The 22,567-nt window shown below is 39.9% G+C and overlaps 1 protein-coding gene and 1 non-coding gene across 3 annotated transcripts in view; both read left to right on the top strand.

The window, feature by feature from the left end:
• Window positions 1-3,237: 3,237 nt before the first annotated feature.
• The window catches only part of MIGA1 (mitoguardin 1), a 79,560-nt gene continuing 60,230 nt past the window's right edge, over window positions 3,238-22,567 (top strand). The window contains exons 1-3 of one of the 2 annotated variants that reach the window (XM_027536836.1): window positions 3,238-3,344; window positions 6,608-6,720; window positions 18,899-19,076. In XM_027536836.1, the coding sequence (XP_027392637.1) occupies window positions 6,622-6,720; window positions 18,899-19,076 (277 nt within the window). In that variant the 5' untranslated portion in view covers window positions 3,238-3,344; window positions 6,608-6,621. Of the gene's footprint in view, window positions 3,345-3,401; window positions 3,672-6,607; window positions 6,721-18,898; window positions 19,077-22,567 lie in introns of those variants that run through there. The other variant, XM_027536837.1, reaches the window with a different exon arrangement.
• On the top strand, window positions 9,910-10,017 carry LOC113890570. Its single transcript, XR_003510534.1, has one exon. It is a non-coding gene; the product is annotated as a U6 spliceosomal RNA (small nuclear RNA).

The following is a 22,567-nucleotide window of genomic DNA, read 5'->3' as shown; positions in this document are numbered from 1 at the left end:
TTTATTTTTCTTTTTGTTCTTTCTTGATTGTGTCTTAGTGCCCCAACCAGGGATAAACCATGCCCCGGACAGTGGAAGCAAATAGTCTTAACCACTGAACTGCCAGGGAAGTCCCTGGATTGCTTTATTTTTCAGCTATTATGAATAATGCTACTATGCACATTCATGTATAATTTGTACTTTGATGTATGTTCTCATTTCTCTTGCGTATTGTCTAGGCGTAGAATTGCTGGGTCATGTAGTAACTCTATGTTTAACATTTTGAGGAACTGAATCTGCAATATTTGGATGTGTAGGGAATAGATGTTCTAAATTAGCATCTAGATGTCTGGGTTGGCTTAGTTCTGACTTGTAGAGGAGTCTTGTCAAACACTCTTGGGTGGGTGAAAAGAACAAAGATACAAGAGCCAGTATGTGCCCAATGGCATTCTGTTGATTTAAAGGAAGGACCTGAGTTATTTCTGGGGACTCTGCCAGGTTTTAGCAGTTAATGCAATAGGTAATTGGATACATGAATTACCTAAAATAATTCATTTACTTAGGTAATGTAATTGGTTTTAATTGTCAGAGTGCTAGACTTTGTTCAGGCTTAAAGTTGACACTTGATAAGTACAGGTTCCACCAATAATTAATGAAGTACATTGGTTATATATTATCTCAGCTGGAATGAGCAGTAATCCTAAGTATCTGGAATAAAATGTCAGAAATACCCAATCAGTAGAGTCAAATCCAACTTTGGTGTTTTCTGCATGTGGTCTACTCCTAAGAGCTGGCTGGGTCTTTTCTTCGGTCCCTTTAACACATTCCTCCATGATGATCTCCTCCCGTCTCCCAACTTGCTGGGTACTTTTCACTGTTTCATTTCCTAATACTTCAAAAAAAAAAAAAAAAAAATCTGTAGCTAACCATTTAGATGGTCCACTTTGGTCCTGATTTCAAGATATAACCTTTTAAGATATAATAATTCAAGCCTGCTACATTCTGTTGTATTCTCATGGTTCATAGGAAAATTTTCCTTGCAAAATTGCAAGTATAGGCCATTTCTGCTGTAGTCCTCTCTCTTTCTGCTGTGTCATCAAATGCCTCTTTGGATAGTCTATTGCCTTTAGATTCTCCCAGATGATACAAACTACTGGGCACAGAGCTCAAATTGAGTGTTTTTTTTTTTTTTTTGGCTGCACCACACAGTATATGGGATCTTAGTTCCCTCAGGATTAGATCCCTGAGTCTGGAAGATCCTCTGGAGTAGGAAATGGCAACCCACTCTAGTATTCTTGCTTGGGAAATTCCTTGGACAGAGGAGCCTCACGGGCTACAGTTCATGGGATAGCAAAGAGTTGAACAGGACTGAGCACACACATCATCATCATTATTACTCTTCTTCCCATTAGGCTCAAAGTTTGAAAGTTGTGGGAAGTAGAAAAGAGGCAGCAGAGAGAAGATGGAGAAATAAACAAACACAGCCTTACAAATTTCAGGTTCTTCAAGTGTCAAGAGCACCATTTAGTTTATGCTGCTGCTGTTGCTGCTGCTAAGTCATGTCCGACTCTGTGCGACCCCGTAGATGGCAGCCCACCAGGCTCCCCCATCCCTGGGATTCTCCAGGCAAGAACACTGGCTATGCTATGCTAAGTCACTTCAGTCGTGTCCGACTCTGTGCGACACCATAGACGGCAGCCCACCAGGCTCCCCCGTCCCTGGGATTCTCCAGGTAAGAACGCTGGAGTGGGCTGCCATTTCCTTTTCCAATGCATGAAAATGAAAAGTAAAAGTAAAGTCGCTCAGTCGTGTCCGACTCTTAGCAACCCCATGGATTGCAGCCTAACAGGCTCCTCTGTCCATGGGATTTTCCAAGCAAGAGTACTGGAGTGGGTTGCCATTGCCTTCTCCGATTTACTTTATAAGTGCACAATATTTTTAAATAGGGGTTTCCCAGGTGGCGCTAGTGATAAAGAATTGGCCTGCCAGTGCTGGAGACAAAGAGAGGTGGGGTTTGATCCCTGGGTCTTGAAGATCTCTTGGAGGACGGCATGGCAACTCACTCCAGTATTCTTGCCTGGATAATCCCATGGACAGAGGAGCCTGGCAGACTACAGTCCACAGGGTTGCAAAGAGTTGGACACGACTGAAGTGACTTACCACCCACGCATACGTTTTCACTTAGAACTCAGTCTGTACAATTTTAGTTATTATTCATCTAGTAATGTCACCTGTGGGCTTCCCCAGTGGCTCAGCAGTAAAGAATCTGCCTGCAAAGCGGGAGACAAGGAGACTCCTGTTCCATCTCTGGGTCAGGAAGATCTCCTGGATTAGGAAATGGCAACCCACTCCAGTGATCTTGCCCAGAAAATCCCAAGGACGGGGGAGCTTAGCGGAGTACAGTCCACGGGGTTGCAAGAGTCAGACACAACTGAGCCACTAAACAACAACAATAATGTCACACATTGGTATTACTGTTCATCCTATTTTCCATTTCACTAACAGGGACTTTTGAACACCACCAGTAATAATTGTTCATTCTTGTTTCTTAGATAGGAATAGTAACATGTGCTCTCATGTTTTAGCAATCCTTGCAAAATTATTTTGGCTTTTCACCACAAATATGCTCAGAAGTTGGAATTTTTAAATCCGCAATTTGGACGAAATGTTTGGGCTCAGGACTGCATATAAAAACAGCATGTTGTTTTGTTGTTCTCCCTCCTCCCTCGTTAGTGTATGTGTTTTAGACAGAACCTCAGAGCTGTGAATACCTTGCCTAACTTAGGGAAAAGCTAAAAAGGAATCGAAGTAAATAAAACATCATTAATACAGGATTGGAATGCTCAACATTAATTTATTTAGGGGCTGAAGGTCTGTAGTAGACGTTCTTAACCTGGGAGCCATGGATTGGTTCAGAGTATCTAACTATATATATATAATAGATATATATTATATATATTCTCTTGGTAATGTACAAGCTATTTTCTTTTACTAATGTATTTAAATGACATATAGAGAAAATGCCCCATATTTTTCACCAGATTCCTAGGATGGTTCTGGGGCCCTCAAAAGGTTACAAACTGCGATGCCATTTCTTGACAGCACTGTAACAGGATGCAATTCTTCCACTGTACATTTCACAGCCATTCGGGAAAGGCAGGAGCCTCTACCCTCAACAGAAATGGCGGGAGCTGCTTCACACGTAGCCCCTCACGCAGAAAGGCTAGGAGGCCCCCGCTACTTTCTCTCCACCTTCCCATTCCTGACCCCGGAAGGACTCCGCCCCCGGGGCCAGGCTGCGGCTCAGCGCCGGGCTGCGGCGGGGAAGCAGGCGTGGACCGGCTGCACTGGGCCTGGAGCATCAGGTACGTGGGTGGAGGGCTGTGTGGGGTCTCAGCGGCCGCGGGTTAGTGGCAGAGGGGTGGGCGGGAGCTCTGGCCTTCGCCCTCTGGATTCCGTGTCTGGGAGGAGGAATAGAAAGCCGAAGGGAGGCCCGCCACGGAGCGCTGAATCAGGGTGGGCTGGCTGGCGACCGCTTGGAGCCCGAGCGAGGGTCTGGGTGGCCGAGCCGAGAGGGAGCCCCTTTCCTGGTCATCTTGGTGAAGAAAAAGAAGGCTGCAGAGGAGAACGCAGTGAGGGCGGAGGAGGCTTGCGGGAGGAGCCGCTGGTGTGGTCCAAGTTTCTGCAAGAATGTCAGTGGTTTGAGCGGGGAGTGGTTTTTGGAGGAGGAAGATTATGCTTTCTTTCAAGGGGCTTACTGAGAATAATTTAGCATCAGGAGGTTTGTGGCGTCGGAGCCCTCCTGTAAATAAAGTTGTTCAACGTTTATTTTATGGAGAGAAGACTCTAAAAGATTTTGCTCATGCACAGACCTTTATTATTATTATTTTATCAGTATTTCAAGTAAGCGTTTTTGCTGTATTTCAAGTATCTTTTCAGAATTCTGTTGTATAGATTTACATTTCATGACAAAATTTGGGGGATATTGCAGACTTTCATTCTTGCTTGGATTATAAAGTCCAATTTAAGTGTGTTTAAGAAACAAACTGTGTATATGACACATTTTAAAAAGTGTCTCATGGTTAGAATGGAGAGAAGCGAGTGATATTACAGAGTATAATATTTTTGGTGATGATGAAACTGTCTCCATTTTTTTTTTATTAATACGTTTGAAAGCAACTGAAATGACTGGTTTTAAAAAGCTGTTCAATTATTAATGATTAAGTTTGGAATCACTCAGCAATTTTAAATGAAAGGGTATGAGGTGATTAGAATGCAAAAGTGAACATTTATTTTAAGAAAACCACTGCAGCAAATTGAAGTGTTTGCTTTATTTTCTTTTTCTTCTGCTTCAAAATCTGGAACTATATTACGGAGAAAATCACTTTGGGTGAATTACTTTCAGGATTTAAAAAAAATGCAATAGTATAGGTACCTTTATTGGTCCAGAATCTATTTAGTTACTAAAAATGTTTCTCAAAATGAAGGTTTTTTTCCGGGGGGAGGGGTAAATGTGCTTCCTTCTTGTTTTGTGAAACATTTGAGAAAAGTAATACATGTAGACACTTTATAAAGCAAATATTACAGAAGCACTTTTAATGAAAAATAGTGGTTTCCTGCCACCCTGCATTCCTAGTCTTATTTCTCAGACTTATTTTTCACTTGTTTAACAGTTTCTTCATGGTTTCCTTGTATTTCTCATTAATATGTCTGTACCACAGTTTGTCAGTTGGGATTAACATATTGATTATACTAAGACGAAAGATTGTAGTTAGAATATGAGTGTGGGGAAAATTAAGTTTCCACTCCTTGGGTGTCACTAATAGGGAAAAAGTTAACTGTCAGTAGTAGTAACCTGCCTTAAGAAATCTTGCTGTGTTTGATATGAAAACGAAACTATTAATCAGTGGTTTTGATAGACTTTTGAAAAAAAAAATAGGATCATTAACAGAAAGGTTAGAAAAAGAGCAGAAATAAATGACTTGAAGAAAGTATAGCAAATAAGCTATAGAGGGATTGTTGGTAATTTTAATTTTCTGGTAGTTTGTACAGCACCATCCAAGGAAAAGAAATATTAAATTTGGTAGGCATAAACATTCTAGTTAGTGGGAAGGCCTACTCTTGTATAATCCATCAGAAACAGTTCTCAGGCTTTTTCCCAGCCTGTATGAAATGTTGTTAAGTGAAAGTGGAAGTGAAGTCGCTCAGTTGTGCCTGACTCTTTGGGACCCTATGGACAGTAGCCTGCACCAAGCTCCTCCGTCCATGGGATTTTCAAGGCAAGAGTACTGGAGTGGGTTGCCATTTCATTCTCCAGGGAATCTTCCCTACCCAGGGATCGAACCCTGGTCTCTCCCATTGTAGACAAGACGCTCTACCGTCTGAGCCACCAGGGAAGTACTACACTTGATCTTAGCCAAAACGCCGAGAAGCGAAATATTGTTAAGGACCCATTAATTTTGTGCTTACCACAGAGCCTTTTATACTTAATTCAACTCCCTACAATGTCTTATTTCAGAAAGGTTATGTTTTGATAACATATAAAAGTATTGGGAGGTGATATATGTATACCTATGGCTGATTCATGTTGAGGTTTGACAGGAAACAAAATTCTGTAAAGCAGTTACCCTTCAATTAGAAAATAAATAAATTTTTAAAAGTTTTCTTTCACTAGTGTATTTCCTTAATACAAGTGAACAAATTTGTATACTTAATTTATATGTTAGTATTGTGTGAATTTGTTTAATGTGTGTCCAGCTGGGTACACGTATAAAATTTGAGTTTCTGGCTCTACAAAGCATAGACCTAGGCCCTTAACCATTGTGTTTTTATCAGCATTCTGCTATCTTTATGGGTCTCTCTTAGTGATGACTGCCTTCTCTGTGAACAACTGACATTTCTTTCATTGGTTTCAGTAGAAATCGGCATTAAAGCAATATTAAAATTTCATAGCCGGTATATGTCATTTCTTTCAAGAGCTTAACAGTTTTTAAAAAATGGAACAGTTCACTTTCACTTTTCACTTTCATGCGCTGGAGAAGGAAATGGCAACCCACTCCAGTATTCTTGCCTGGAGGACCCCAGGGCCGGGGAGCCTGTTGGGCTGCTGTCTATGGGGTCGCACAGAGTTGGACACGACTGAAGCGACTTAGCAGCAGCAGCAGGAAGATAAATGCTTGAACTATGAAGTTCAGTGAGCCCTGAGGTTCATTTCTAGCCCCTAAAGTCAAGATTCCAATCAAATTTCTTTCAGTGCCCCCCCCCCATCCCTGTTGTTGTTGGAAGGAAAGTGGAAATAAAAATATTTTAAGTTACTGTTTAAAAGCTGAAACATTTATTTCACTAGAAAAGAGAGAATCTAGAACCCACAGTTTTTAAAGGAAAGTTTACTAGCTGAACTCAAAGTTCAAATCTAACTCATTTTCTTTTTGGCTAATAAATAAACTTTTAGCTTAAGTAAATTTGGTTCAGAATATTATTTTCTTCAGGTTAGTGTAATATGATTAATTAAGTGCAAAAAAAAAAAGAAAAGCTTTTTAAAGAGTTAAATTTTCAATTTGTATCTTTCATTTGGTAGAATAACTAGAAATCTTTGTGGCTAATATATTTTGTGTTTCATTTAATTAAGCTAGAAGAGGAGTCATGTCAGAAGAAACAGTGAGCGAATCACAGTTTTCCTTGAAGACAGCAGCACTGAGAGTGTTTGATCTTCCTCTGTCTTGGTACTATTCTCTCTGCCAGGTAAAAAAAACTAAAGGAAATACGACGTTGAATAATAAGTTTATTGCTCAGAGCATATTATGTTTACAGTATTTAAATTTCCTTTGGGGTTTTAAATGGTTCAAAGTGTTTGTTAAAGTAGTTTAAAACTTACTTGGTTTTTATTTATTTCATGTTTTTTTTGTTGTTTTTGTTATCAAAAATCTTAAGTGAATTTACACAGTCTGTTCTTACAATTATTTTCAGATAATTATGTTATTTAAATAGACTTGTTCTCACTATTGGAGAAGGCAATGGCACCCCACTCCAGTACTCTTGCCTGGAAAATCCCATGGACGGAGGAGCCTGGTGGGCTGCAGTCCATGGGGTCGCTAAGAGTCCGACACGACTGCGACTTCACTTTCACTTTTCACTTTCATGCATTGGAGAAGGAAATGGCAACCCACTCCAGTGTTCTTGCCTGGAGAATCCCAGGGACGGGGGAGCCTGGTGGGCTGCTGTCTATGGGGTCGCACAGCGTCAGACACGACTGAAGTGACTTAGCAGTAGTAGCAGTTCTCACTATTAAACAATCCTTTCATTTTAATTTTGTTTTACTGTGGTAAAATATATATATAGCATAAAATTTACCATTTTCACCATTTTTAAATGTGCAGTTCAGTAGCATTAGGTGCATTTATACTATTATGCAACCAACCTTGAGAACTCTTCATCTTGTAAAACTGGAACTCTAGTGCCACTAAGCAGCAGTTTTTATTTTTCCTCCCACCAGCTACTTGCAACCTCCATTGTATGTTCTGTCTCTATGAATGTGACTACTCTAGATACTTCATAGGGCTTCCCTGGTGACTCAGTTGGTAAAGAATCTGCCTGCAATGCAGGAGACCATCTGCAGTGAAGGAGACCTGGGTTCGAAAGATCCCCTGGAGAAGGACATGGAAACCCACTCCAGTATTCTTGCCTGGGAAACCCCTTGGACAGAAGAGCCTGGTGGGCTGCAGTCCATGGGGTCACAAGAGTCGGACTTGACTTAGCCACTAAACCACGACAAGTATCACCAGGTAGTTCATAAGTGGAGCTATGTAATATTTGTCTTTTTGTGACTGGCTTATTTTCAATTAGCGTAATGTTTTCAGGATTCATCTATATTGTAGTGTGTGTCAGAATTTCCTCTTTTTCTTCCAAGTTGAATAACATTTGATTTTATGTATATACCACATTTTGTTTAATCATTCATTGCTGGATACTTGGGTTGCGTCTACCTTGTAGTTTTTGTGACTAATACTTTTGTGAACATGACTGTACAAATAACTGCTTTCAGTTCTTTGGGATGTATACCCAGAAGTGAGGTTTCTGGATCATATGGTAATTCTATTTTTAATTTTTTGAGGAATTATGATACTGTTAACCATAGTGGCTGCACCATTTTTAATTTCTATCAGCACTGCACAAGGATTCCAATTTTTTCTCATTGTGGTTTTGATTTGCTTTTCCCTAATTAGTCATGTTGAGCATCTTTTCATGTGCTTATTCTCCATTTGTGTATTTTATATAGTAATGGTCCTTTTTTTTTTTTTCCTTTGGGCCAGGCCACACAGCCTGCAGGATTCTAGTTCCCCGACCAAGGATTGAACCCAGGCCCTGACAGTGAAAGTGCTGAGTCCTAACTACTGGACTTCCAAGAAAGTCTCAATCCTTTTCTTTTTAATACCTGCTTCCAATGCAGTTTGTACTCCATTGTAGTAAATAAGTAAAGGCTTCCCCGGTGGCTCAGAGGTAAAGAATCTGCCTGCAGTGCAGGAGCTACAGGAGAAACAGGTTCAATCCCTGAGTCAGGAAGATTCCCCTGGAGAAGGGCATCGCAACCTGCCGGGGTCCAGCCCCGGCTGATCCAGGGTATTCGAAGGAGAGACGCCGTAGGCGACCTATTTATTTAAATATTCATCAAAGATATAATGAGTAATAGAATGAGGATAGCTCAGTGAGGAAATTCAGTGAAGAAAAGAGGCTGAATAATTCAGCCAGAAGGTAAGAGAAAGAATGACATGGGGAGACCAAGTTTCAGTGAACAAGGCCTGCACTTTATTTTTCAAAGTAGTTTTTATACCTTAAGTTGTGCATAGAGGATAATGGGGGAAGGGGTGGAGTCACGCAAGGACAGCAGTTCCTGACCCTAATCGAAGCCAGGCTTTCAAACTTATCATATGCAAAAGTTTAGGTGATTCACATCATCTTCTGGCCAGGAGGCCTGTTAACATTTTAAGAAACTTATTTTTCTCTAAAGGTGATTATTCTAAAGTCAGGCGCCAGCCTCCAAAAAGCATTGGATAGAATTGCATTCCTATAGGGCAAAGGTGAGGTGGGCTCAATCAAGAAAAGAATTAACTCAAGGGTCCAAGGTTACAAACATTGAGGCTACTACTTACATTTCTATACACCCATTATATCAATCAATACACTGCCAAGGACACAGTAGGTAAGGGATACGGAGACTTAGCAGCAAACATTGGCCCAATAAGTGAAAAACCCTTCACCAATACAATTCCTAATCAATCTTTTAACTACTCAAAGGAATCTGTGTTTAGACAGTTTAGAACATCTCCTGCCTATCACAGTTGGGAGGCTCTGAACAATCACATGTGACCGGAAAAACCTATTCTGGCAGGCTAGAGGATTTCCAAAGGAGTTTGTAAGTTGAAACACTGTCACACCCAGGAACTTTATTAACTGGAGCTATAAGTTAACTCTTTTTTCAGAGATAGGTAGTGGGGGACAGCCCCCCATAAAGTCAGAGGTGTAGGTGAAAGCACAAAGCAGAAAGTAGGCAGACTCTGGTTTTGTGGGTAGATGCTCGAGAATTTCCAGGAGGACTCCTGAGGCTCGATCCTGCCTTTGCGTATGCCGAGCCTCCTTCCTCATGACCTTTGCCACGGGCGGAGTTCCTCACGCTGGCTCCCAGCAGTGATAAAATTCCAATTGAGCTATTCCAGATCCTGAAAGATGATGCTGTGGAAAGTGTTGCACTCAATATGCAATATGCACTCAATATGCAATATGCCAGCTCCCGGCAGCAACCCACTCCAGCATTCTTGCTTTGAGAATCCCATGGGTAGAGGAGCCTGATGGGCTACAGTCCATGGGGTCGCAAGAGTTGGACATGAGTGAAGCAACTTAGCATGCACAAGTAGTAAATAAAAAGATACATATGGAGTGCTCGCTTTGGCAGCACATATACTAAAATTGGAGCAACATAGAGAAGTTTAGCTATGGCCCCTGCGAAAGGATGACACGCAAATTCATGAAGTGTTCCATATTTCTGAGTCAGAAAGAGAAACACCAATACAGTATACTAACGCATATATATGGAATTCAGAAAGATGGTAACGGTGACTCTATATGTGAGACAGCAAAAGAGACTGTAAAAAACAGTCTTTCAGACTCTGTGGGAGAAAGCGAGGGTGGGATGATTTGAGAGGATAGCATTGAAACATGTATATTATCATATGTGAAACAGATCGCCAGTCAAGGTGTGATGCATGAGACAGGGTGCTCAGGGCTGGTGCACTGGGATGACCCTGGGGGATGGGATGCAGAGGGAGGTGGGAAGGGGGTTCAGGATGGGGAACACATGTACACCCATGGCTGATTCATGCCAATGTATGGCAAAAACCACTACAATATTGTAAAGTAATTAGCTTCCAATTAAAATAAATAAATTAAAAAAAAAAGATACATATGGAAAGTAGCATTTATTTCACTAAACTTAGAATGAATTTCATCAAATCTAAGATAATCATTTTTCAAACTTCAACATTTCTAAAACTTGCTTACATCTTAAAATGAATAGTGTCTTAGAATGATAAAATATAGTATCATTTTATTTCTCTCTCTTTTTTTGGCCACATCATGTGGCATGTGGGATCGAATAGTTAGTTCCGTGACCAGGGATCACTTCCTGGTCCACTTCCCCAGCAGTGGAAGCTCAAGAGTTTTTAACCACTGGACTGCTAGGGAAGTCCCCTATATAATTTTATATAGGAGAGGATGTTACACAGATATAATGGATGAGAGTGATACTACTTAGTGTTCACAGTGTTTAAGATATTAGTTAGGTCTTTTGTACATATAGTGTCTCTAATCCTTAAAAGATTCTTTGAATTTTTATATTGTCTCCAATTTATAGATCTGGTGGCTTTTTAATGGCTTATTTAACTTGTCTAAAATTGTGTATATTATATGGCATTTGAACTTGCTTTTCTTTGATCCCAAAACCTGTGTTCTCTCTCTTTCTTTCTTTTCCTTTTTAGGATTACATGATTAAAAGAAAATTTGAAAAATACAGAAAAGAATTAAAGAGAAAATAAAAATTACCAACAACCCCTCTATAAAAGTTTACTGGCTATACTTTACCTAGGTCTTTTATTTCTGCATACATCTCTCTGCTCCCCAGTCCCTCACTCCCCACCCCCACTGCTTTGTCCCCCTCATTTGAGATTACATTTGAGATTATAAAGTTGTATATTTTGAGCATTTTCTCTGTCATAAAAAATGCTTTGTAAATATAGACGTGCTATAGTTTATTGAATATTTCCCTATTTTTGAGTTTTTGGGTTGTTTCAACAGTTCATTATGTATATATATGTGTGTGTATATGTGTGTGTATATATATATATTTGTCCAATTTATATATATATATATATATATATATATATATATATATTTTTATTCCTAGAGCTGAAAATATTAAGTCTAAGTGTCTGGTATTTATTCTTTTATTTGTTTATGTTACCACAGCATTTGGATGACATTTAAAAAGACCAGCAATAGGACATAGCAGCACCCACAGTGTGTAAAACACTGTCTTAGAGATTTTATATTATATACATTTGTAAATTCTTTAATCCTTACAATGATCCTAAACTAATGTTATTCTTTAAAATGTATTATTTAAATAGTTGGAGGCTTCCCTGGTAGCTCAGTGGTAAAGAATCTGCCTGCTGATGGAGGAGATGGGGTTTGACCCCAGAGGGATCGGGAAGATTGCTTAGAGAAAGAAATGGCAATCCACCCCAGTATTCTTGTCTGGGAAATCCCATGGACAGAGGAGCCTGGTGGGCTACAGTCCATGTGGTTGCAAAAGAATCATTGTCTAAACAACATTCAGTTCAGTTGCTCAGTCGTGTCCAACTCTTTGCGACCCCATGAATCGCAGCACGCCAGGCCTCCCTGTCCATCACCAACTCCTGGAGTTCACTCAGACTCAGGTGCATCGAGTCGGTGATGCCATCCAGCCATTTCATCCTCTGTCGTCCCCTTCTCCTCGTGCCCCCAGTCCCTCCCAGCATCAGGGTCTTTTCCAATGAGTCAACTCTTCGCATGAGGTGGCCAAAGTACTGGAGTTTCAGCTTCAGCATCAGTCCTTCCAATGAACATCCAGGACTGATCTCCTTTAGGATGGACTGGTTGGATCTCCTTGCAGTCCAAGGGACTCTCAAGAGTCTTCTCCAACATCACAGTTCAGAAGCGTTAATTCTTCGGCGCTCAACTTTCTTCACAGTCCAACTCTCACATCCATACATGACCACTGGAAAAACCATAGCCCTGACTAGACGGATCTTTGTTGGCAAAGTAATATCTCTGCTTTTCAATATACTACCTAGGTTGGTCATGACTTTCCTTCCAAGGAGTAAGTGTCTTAATTTCATGGCTGCAGTCACCATCTGCAGTGATTTTGGAGCTCAGAAAAATACAGTCCGACACTTTCCACTGTTTCCTCATCTATTTCCCATGAAGTGATGGGACCAGATGTCATGATTTTAGTTTTCTAAATGTTGAGCTTTAGCCAACTTTTTCACTCTCCTCTTTCATCAGGAAGCTTTTTATAGTTTCTCTTCACTTTCTGCCATAAGGGTGGTATCATCTGCATATCTGAGGTTATTGATATTTCTCCCGGCAATCTTGATTCCGGCTTGTGCTTCTTCCAGTCCAGCGTTTCTCATGATGTACTCTGCATATAAGTTAAATAAGCAGGGTGACAGTATACAGCCTTGACGTACTCCTTTTCCTTTTTGGAACCAGTCTGTTGTTCCATGTCCAGTTCTGACTGTTGCTTCCTGACCTGCATACAAATTTCTCAAGAGGCAGGTCAGGTGGTCTGGTATTGCCATCTCTTTCAGAATTTTCCACAGTTTATTGTGATCCACATAGTCAAAGGCTTTGGCATAGTAAATAAAGCAGAAATAGATGTTTTTCTGGAACTCTTGCTTTTTCCATGATCCAGCAGATGTTGGCAATTTGATCTCTGGTTCCTCTGCCTTTTCTAAAACCAGCTTGAACGTCTGAAAGTTCACGGTTCACATATTGCTGAAGCCTGGCTTGGAGAATTTTGAGCATTACTTTACTAGCGTGTGAGATGAGTGATTTTGGAGCTCCCAAAATAAAGTCTGTCTCTGTTTCCATTGTTGCCTCATCTATTTTCCATGAAGCAATGGGGCTGGATGCCATGATCATAGTTTTCTGAATGATGAATTTTAAGGAAGCTTTTTCAATCTCCTCTTTCACTTGCATCAAGAGGCTCTTTAGTTCTTCACTTTCTGCAATAGGGGTGGTGTCTTCTGCATATCTGAGGTTGTTATTTCTCCTGGTAATCTTGATTCCAGCCCAATGCTATAATGAATAAGCTTGATATACATTAATTCACACAGTACAGATATAGGATTAATTTTTAGGCTTTGTATTTTGGGGTTGAGGAGTAAATGTATTAAAGTTTGATAGATATTGCTAAATTTTCTCCCATAAGGGTAGTATTGTTTTGCACTCCCCAAAGCTTTGGGATTTTTGCCAGTTATTTTTGTATGTTTTATCCAAACTAATTCTACTATACAACCTGCTTTTCAATCATAGGACTAATTTTCTGAGGCCATGACTATTGTCCACATTGTTCCATGGAATATTTTTTAAAATAATATAAAGAATCATTGCAGATAAATTAAGGATGCATCCTTTACTCTCCAGTCGTAGTATTGGGTATCCAAAACTCATTCCATGTTATGAAATGCACCAAGGTGGGTAAGCAGTCTACAGCCTATGGGCTAAATCAAGGCCACCACCTATTTTTACAAGTAAAGTTTTATTGGAACACAGCCATGCTCATTTGTTAATATATTACCTGTAACTGTTTTTGTGCTACAACAGCAGAGTTAAGTAGTTGCAGTAGAGACCTGTATGTTCCCTAAGCCTAAGATAATTACTATCTGGCCCTTACAAAAAGTATTTTGGCCCTGTACTAAGAGAGCAGACTATGTTTTGAATAGCATCAAAGGACCAAGGAAAAGCTCGGAGTTCTTGTGTAGACAGTTCTGTAGCTGTAGAATTATATTGGTGTTTTATGGAAAAAGACATGTATGAAAATTTTTGTTCATTAGTTCAGCCTCCCAAAACTGACAGTCCATTTTGGATGCCATTCAGTATAATTAATCGCACAGTAAGATACGTCAGTGCAACTGGAGTAATTTTAGCACATGGTACATAGCGTGCATGGGTTTAAACACATCTTCTGTGATGTGTTTTGATTCACATCCCACTGCTCTGGAATTGTGTGATTTTTGGCAAGTTTCTTATCCTTTTTGAAAGCCAATTTGTATCATCTATGAAAAGGAATGAAAAGCATGTTGTCTGGCATACAGAAAAGATGAGTGAACACCTCAATAAATGTGAGCTCCTGTTTTATTTTCTTGTGTATTTAAGGAATGATATATTTTCCAAATATTTTTTTCTTTTATTTGATAAATACATACTGTAAATAAAGTACTCGTCTTTTACTTCTGTGGTCTTTTTAAGGATTTCTTTGATACATTACTGTGTATCATACTAAGACAAGCAGACTGTTTTTTCAGTTGGAAACCACAGAGTGAAGTGGTAAGTAGTTTAGTTGGTTCTCCAGATTCAGGGTGTTAATCAGAAGAGTCTAACAATTAACTCAGCACTTTAAAATGTTAATAAAAAATCTGTCTAAATGTAATGAATGTGGTATCCTGAATTGGTCCTACAATAGAAAAAAAGAACATTAGTAGAAAAACTGGTTAAATTAGAATAAAGTCTGTAGCTTAGATATTGTCCTAATGTTAATTTCTCAGTTTTGACAAGAGCACTGTGGTTATGTAAGATGTTACTGTTAGAGAAAAACTGAGTGATAGAAGAACTCTCTCTGCTGTCTTTGTATCTTCTCTATAAATTCTTAAATTATTTCAAAATAAGGTGTTTAAAATTTTTTAATTAAAATAATAAGCACATTTTTGGAATGCATGCTATGTGTCAGATATTACTTTCAGCAACCCTTTTAAGAAGATGGTATTATTCTCTCTTGTCCAAAGGTCACAGTTAGTATGTGACATGTGATGTGTTCCAGTTATCAGAGAGATTCATTCAAACTGTGTTTATTGAATATCTTCTCTGTTTCAGTTGATATAAAGTAAATAATTTCTGCCCTTATTGAGCTTAGAACTTCATAAGGTTCTTAGAGCTGCCCTTGTGCCCCACTACCTCACTGCAATTAAAAGGTGTGTAAGGTACTGTGTTAGAGGAATAGATCAATTTAGTTCTAGTTAGAAAAGTATGCTGAGTAACAGGAAATAGATTATTGGAGCAGGAGACTTGTGAGTGACTGACTGTTCTCTGTCTCCTGAGAACATTAGATGAGGGGGGAACTTGACAAGAACATTAAACAACAGCATCAGGTTATGGAGTAGGGAGGATTGTGGAATCTGAGCATGAGGAACAGTGTGTTATTCCTTTCTTGTTATTCTCAGTGTTTGGCCTATAAGTTGGTGCTCAGTTCATGTTGAATGAATAGGACAGTATTAGGTTTTCATTTTCTCTGGAGTTAAGGAAATGGACTATATCACCTCAAAAAGCCCTTCAAGAGTTTGGGATTATGAGATGCTCTATTTTCAGTTTTCTGGGTGATGATATAGAAAGTAATTGACTTTCCTGTGGGGAAAAAAAAGTAACAGAATAAATGGTAGGCAGGAGTAGTAGAAACTTTCAGACCTTGTGTTACCTAGATTACTTCTGATAAAAATCTTTTCCTGGGAAATTTACCTTGTTTTTGTCTTGGAAAGGTTTCTTTTTCCATAAGATTAAGACTGTAAGTTGTAATGGATCTTTTATGCAAAAATAATAATATGTAGACAGAATTTGGATCTTAAAAGTGAATTGATTTATATTTGAATTCATATTAATAAAGAATGTTATATTTCTGACAGTAGTTTTAATATTGTATTTATGTCTCCTAATAGTTCTCTAATTTCAGTGTCCTAGGATATAGCAGTGGCACCCTACTCCAGTACTCTTGCCTGGAAAATCCCCCGACAGAGGAGCCTGGTCGGCTGCAGTCCAGGGGGTCACTAAGAGTCGGACACGACTGAGCGACTTCACTTTCACTTTTCACTTTCATGCGTTGGAGAAGGAAATGGCAGCCCACTCCAGTGTTCTTGCCTGGAGAATCCCAGGGACAGGGGAGCCTGGTGGGCTACTGCCTGTGGGATCGCATAGAGTCGGACACGACTGAAGCGACTTAGCAGCAGCAGCAGCAGCAGGATATAGCAGAACATGACCACTTAGCTGTGGCTGGGCCTGTGTTAATAGATTCTTTTTTTTTTTTTTTTAACCACGCGAGACAGTTTATGGGATCTCATAGTTTATGGGATTGAACTGCAGCCACAGTGTGAAAGTGCCGAATCCTAACCACTAGGCCACCAAGGAACTCCCAATAGATTATTTTCTTTAGTAGAGGTCTTAATTTTCTTATCTTACATCTGCTTATGCCATAAATATTAAAATTTGACCTAAGAAGCATTTTTTTGGAGGGCAGGATAATAAGATCATGGCAGTTTATAAAATATAATGAGAAGTAAGGTGTTCTTAATGACAGTGCTATTTTTAGAATTTATTTTATTATTGGATGTTTAGCTTCCAAATTCCAGGAACTGTTTTCTTTTTTCCCCCCAAATCTCATTTGGTTGCCATGAACATTGGAGCTATGGGTCCAGAGGGAAAAACAGAGATGGAAAGAATAAAAAATTTGGCAGTACCTGTAGTGAAGACATTACTGAAGAGAATAATTCTTGTAAAGGGGAAAAAGGGTTTGTAAAGGGAAAAAAGCCTGGGACAGCACTGGAATGTTCTGATTTTTCATGATAGTTTTGGAAGACTTAAGTGGATTTGGAAGAAAAATAGAGTAAGAATAGTTTTAAATTTTTTGTTAGAACATAGTCCTTGAGGCCAAATTCGAATGACAAGTGGAAGTAAATCATTTCTGGTATACAAAAAAAATGAATTTTTTTTAACTTTATTTTATTTTTGACTGTGCTGGGTCTTTGTTGCTGCAGGGGCTTTTCTCTAGCTGTGGGTGCTGGGCCTTCGCATTGCGGTGGCTTCTCTTACTGTGGAGCTCTAGGGCCACAGACTTAGTAGTGTGGCTCACAGGCCCTAGAGCACACAGGCTTCAGAACGCGTGGTGTGTGGGCTCAGCAGTTGCAACTCTTGGGCTCTAGAGCATGGGCTCAGTTGTTGTGGTGCATGGGCTTAGTTGCTCCTTGGAATGGGAAATCTTCCTGGACCAGGGATTAAACCCGTGTCCTCTGCATTGGCAGGTGGATTCTTAACCCTGTCCCACCAGGGAAATCCCAGTGTTCATGTCAGTCTTTCCTTGCAAATACCAGTCTTCTTAGTTTGGGGGCCATTTGATTACCCTCCAACTTCAGCATTCTGATGGATTAAAAAAAAATTGAGAATTTGGCATTTGGCTTTTTTGTAGTTGGAAGATTGAACTCTTTGTGATAGTCTGTCTAGCTCTCATTATATCCCCAAAGCTATAGCTTTATTTTAAAGTTCTTTTGCATTTTAGGTGATTAATAGTGTTTGTCCTCCGAGAAAAAGATAATTACCACTTGCTCTTATGTTAGTACTTAGTTCATACTTAACATTACTGTATTTATCACATTATACTGTAGTTATTTGTAATACATTATTTGTATATCTGTCTTTACTCTTAGCTCATTGCTTGAGGAAAGCAAGATCTGTATCCTCTGGTGCTTCTTGATCAGTGGGAGACATTTGATACATACTTACTTGTTTTTTGTGGCAAAAGCAAATTTATTGAAGAAAGAATGGAAGGAACACCTCAAGGGAGGGGTGGCCAAGCAAGAGAGGCACTGGCTGATACATACTTACTGAATAGAATTATACCAAGATTTTAATTTTCATTTTCATAACACAGTCCTGGTATATTATAAAATGCTGAGTAAATGTTTGTTGATTAATTCATGAATAAAAAGTCTTATTCAAGTGACAGGTGGCTCAGCGTTAAAGAGTCTGCCTGCCAATGCAGGAGATGTGGGCTCAATCCGTGGGTCAGGAAGATCCTCTTGAGTAGGACATGGCAACCGACTTCAGTATTCTTGCCTGGGAAATCCTGTGGACAGAGGAGCCTGAGGGGTTGCAGTCCATGGGGTCTCAGAGTCAGACACGACTGAGCATCTGAACAACAACAACAAATGATATTTATAAATTGAGTTAACTTATGTTTTCCCAGATTTCCAGAGAGTTTGGGAAAAAACAGTTCAGTTTAAGATGGCCAGTGGAAATTTGCTGTATGGCTTGGAACTGAAATGAGGGCTCTGTAACAACCTAGAGGGGTGGGAAAGGGTGGGAGGTGGGAGGGAAGTTCAAGAGGGAGGGGACATATGGATACCTATGGCTAATTCATGATGATGTATGGTAGAAATCAAACCAATATTGTCAGGCAGTTATCCTCCAGTTAAAAATAAATAGAAAAAAATTGGTTCATTTTAAAAGTCTGATTAAATCATTCCTGCAGTGATTCCTGCTGTTATTCAGATAGAAGATTGAGTTGCATGAATTAATCATTAGTTGTTTAACAGATATTAATGGAATTGAATTATTTTGTGCTTCTGATGACTTTTTGATTTTTAGTGTTTAGCTGAGAACTTTAGAGTAGTGGATGATAAATTACTACTTTTTTTAGTATATTTTTGAAATTCATTTGGGCTAGCTGTCATTGAAAGAGTGAAATAATGTTATCTTGGCAGTATTTAGAACTATGTTAGCTTCAGAGTAATTTTAGTCTTTTTGTAGGTTTTAAGCAAGCAAATAATCACCCTGACTGCATCTTTTCTAGATCAAATTTTCGCCAGTAGCTAAAAAGTTATTCATGGTAACTGCTGTGAGCGCTGTATCTGTAATTTTTCTGGCCCATCACTTTAAAAGAAGACGTGGAAAAAAGAAAGGAAAAATATTACCATGGGAACCAGAGCACCTCATACTTGAATGCACTAAAAGAGCAGCGTCAGACAAAGGTATGTAGAAATAGCTGAATTAAGTCTACAAAGGAAATTTTATATGTACACCATTGCAGTAGAGTAATTTGTACATGCAGTGCAGTAATTTCGGCATTTTAGTTTCCAAAATTTCCTTGCTTAATATATAGCAGAAAATTGGATTAAATATTTACTGAGCATGGCCCTGCCCATCAGAACAACCTGCCCCTCAGTCAGTTTCAGTTTGCCCCTCAGTCAGGTTTTCCGATCAGGAAGCTTCTATAAGCCTCTTATCCTTCTCCATCAGAGGGCAGACAGAATGAAAACCACAATCATAGAACACTAACCAAACTGATCACATGGACCACAGCCTTGTCTAACTCAATGAAACTATGAGCCATGCTGTGTAGGGTCAGTTATGACAAAGTGTGGTCCACTGGAGAAAGGAATGGCAAACCACTTCTGTATTCTTGCCTTGAGAATCCCACGAATAGTATGAAAAGGCAAAAAGATAGGACACTGAAAGATGAACTCCCCAGGTCAGTAGGTGCCCAATTCGCTACTGGAGAACAGTGGAGAAATAACTCCAGAAAGAATGAAGAGATGGAGCCAAAGCAAAAACAATACCCAGTAGTGGATGCAAGGAGAAGGCAATGGCAACCCACTCCAGTACTCTTGCCTGGAAAATCCCATGGACGGAGGAGCCTGGTAGGCTGCAGTCAATGAGGTCACGAAGAGTCAGACACGACTGAGTGACTTCACTTTCACTTTTCACTTTCATGCATTGGAGAAGGAAATGGCAACCCACTCCAGTGTTCTTGCCTGGAAAGTCCCAGGGACAGCGGAGCCTGGTGGGCTGCTGTCTATGGGGTCACACAGAGTCGGACAGGATTGAAGCGACTTAGCAGCAGCAGTAGTGCATGTGACTGTTGATGGAAGTAAAGTCTGATGCTGTAAAGAGCAATACTGCATAGGAACCTCGAACATTAGGCCCATGAATCAAGGCAAATTGGAAGTGCTCAAACAGGAGATGGCAAGACTGAACATTGACATTTTAGGAATCAGTGAACTAAAATGGACTGGAATGGGTGAATTTAACTCAGATGACTGTTATATCTACTACTGTGGACAAGAATCCCTTAGAAGAAATGGAGTAACCATCATAGTCAACAAAAGAGTCCAAAATGCAGTACTTGGATGCAATCTCAAAAACGACAGAATGATCTCTGTTTCCAAGGCAAACCCTTCAGTATCACAGTAATCCAAGTCTATGCCCCAACCAGTAATGCTGAGAAGCTGAAGTTGAACAGTTCTATGAAGACCTACAAGACCTTCTAGAACTAACACCCAAAAAAGATGTCCTTTTCATTATAGAGGACTGGAATGCAGAAGTAGGAAGTCAAGAAATACCTGGAATACAGGCAAATTTGGCCTTGGAGTACAAAAGGAAGCAAAGGCTAACAAAGTTTGCCAAGAGAACACACTGGTGATAGCAAACACCCTCTTCCAACAACACAAGAGAAGACTCTACACATGGACATCACCAGATGATTAATACCAAAATCAGACTGATTATATTCTTTGCAGCCAAAGATGGAGAAGCTCTATATAGTCAGCAGAAAGAAGACCAGGAGCTGACTGTGGCTCAGATCATGAACTCCTTATTGCCAAATTCAGACTTAAATTGAAGAAAGTAGGGAAAACCACTAGACATTCAAGGATGACCTAAATCAAATCCCTTATGATTCTACAGTGGAAGTGATAAATAGATTCAAGGGATTAGATCTGATAGACAGAGTGCCTGAAGAAGTATGGATGGAGGTTTGTGACGTTGTACAGGAGGCAGTGATCAAGACCATCCCCAAGAAAAAGAAGTGCAAAAAGGCAGAATGGCTGTCTGAGGAGGCCTTACAAATAGCTGGAAAAGAAGAGAAACTAAAGGCAAAAGAGAAAAGGAAAGATACACCCATTGCAATGCAGAGTTCCAAAGAATAGCAAGGAGAGATAAGAAAGCCTTCCTCAGCGATCAGTACAAAGAAATAGAGGAAAACAAAAGAATGGGAAAGACTAGCTGCTGCTGCTGCTGCTGCTAAGTCGCTTCAGTCGTGTCCAACTCTGTGCAACCCCATAGACGGCAGCCCACCAGGCTCCGCCGTCCCTGGGATTCTCCAGGCAAGAACACTGGAGTGGGTTGCCATTTCCTTCTCCAATGCATGAGAGTGAAAAGTGAAAATGAAGTCGCTCAGTCGTGTCCGACTCTTCGAGATCCCATGGACTGTAGCCCACCAGGCTCTTCCATCCATGGGAGTTTCCAAGCAAGAGTACTGGAGTGGGGTGCCATTGCCTTCTTCAAGGAAAGACTAGAGATCTTCTTAAGAGAATTAGAGATACCAAGGAAACATCATGCAGATTGGCACAATAAAGGACAGAAATGGTATGGACTTAACAGAAGCAAAAGATATTAGGAAGATGTGGCAAGAATACACAGAAGAACTATACAAAAAAGACCTTCATGACCCAGATAACCACGGTGGTGTGATCACTCACCTACAGACAGACATCTTGGAATGCAAAGTCAAGTGGGCCATAGGAAGCATCACTATGAAAAAACCTAGTGGAGGTGATGGAATTCCAGTTGAGCTATTTCAGATCCTAAAAGATAATGCTGCCTAAGTGCTGCACTCATTATGCCAGCAAATTTGGAAAACTCAGCAATGGTCACAGGACTGGAAAATGTCAGTTTTTAGTCCAATCCCAAAGAAAGGCAATGCCAAAGAATGTTCAAACTACTGCACAATTGTACTCATCTCACAGACTAACAAAGTAATGTTCAAAATTCTCCAAGCCAGACTTCAACAGTACATGAACTGTGAACTTCCAGATGTTCAAGCTGGATTTAGAAAATGCAGAGGAACCAGAGATCAAATTGCCTACATTTGTTGGATCATCGAGAAAGCAAGAGAGTTCCAGAAAAACATCTACTTCTGCTTTATTGACTACACCAAAGCCTTTAACTGTGTGGATCACAACAAACTTTGGAAAATTCTGAAAGAGATGGGAATACCAGACCACCTGACTTGTCTCCTGAGAAGTCTGTATGCACGTCAAGAAGCAACAGTTAGAATTGGACATGGAACAGCAGTCTGGTTCCAAATCAGGAAGTAGTACGTCAAGGCTGTATATTGTCACCCTGCTTATTTAACGTATATGCAGAGTACATCATGCAAAATGCCAGCCTGGATGAAGCACAAACTGGAATCAAGATTGCTGGGAGTATTATCAATAACCTCAGTTATGCAGATTATACCACCGTTATTGCAGAAAGGGAAGAAGAACTAAAGAGCCTCTAGATAAAAGTGAAAGAGAAGAGTGAAAGAGTTGGCTTAAAACTCAACGTTCAGAACACTAAGATCATTGCATCTAGTCCCATCACTTCATGGAAAATAGATGGGGAAATAATGGAAACAGTGAGAGACTTTATCTTTTTGGGCTCCAAAATCACTTCAGATGGTGACTGCAGCCATGAAATT

Source organism: Bos indicus x Bos taurus, chromosome 3 (assembly GCF_003369695.1).
Source record: "Bos indicus x Bos taurus breed Angus x Brahman F1 hybrid chromosome 3, Bos_hybrid_MaternalHap_v2.0, whole genome shotgun sequence".
Classification (NCBI taxonomy): domain Eukaryota; kingdom Metazoa; phylum Chordata; class Mammalia; order Artiodactyla; family Bovidae; genus Bos; species Bos indicus x Bos taurus.
Note: the sequence above shows the minus strand (reverse complement) of the source record. Positions and strands in the feature narration are given on the sequence as shown.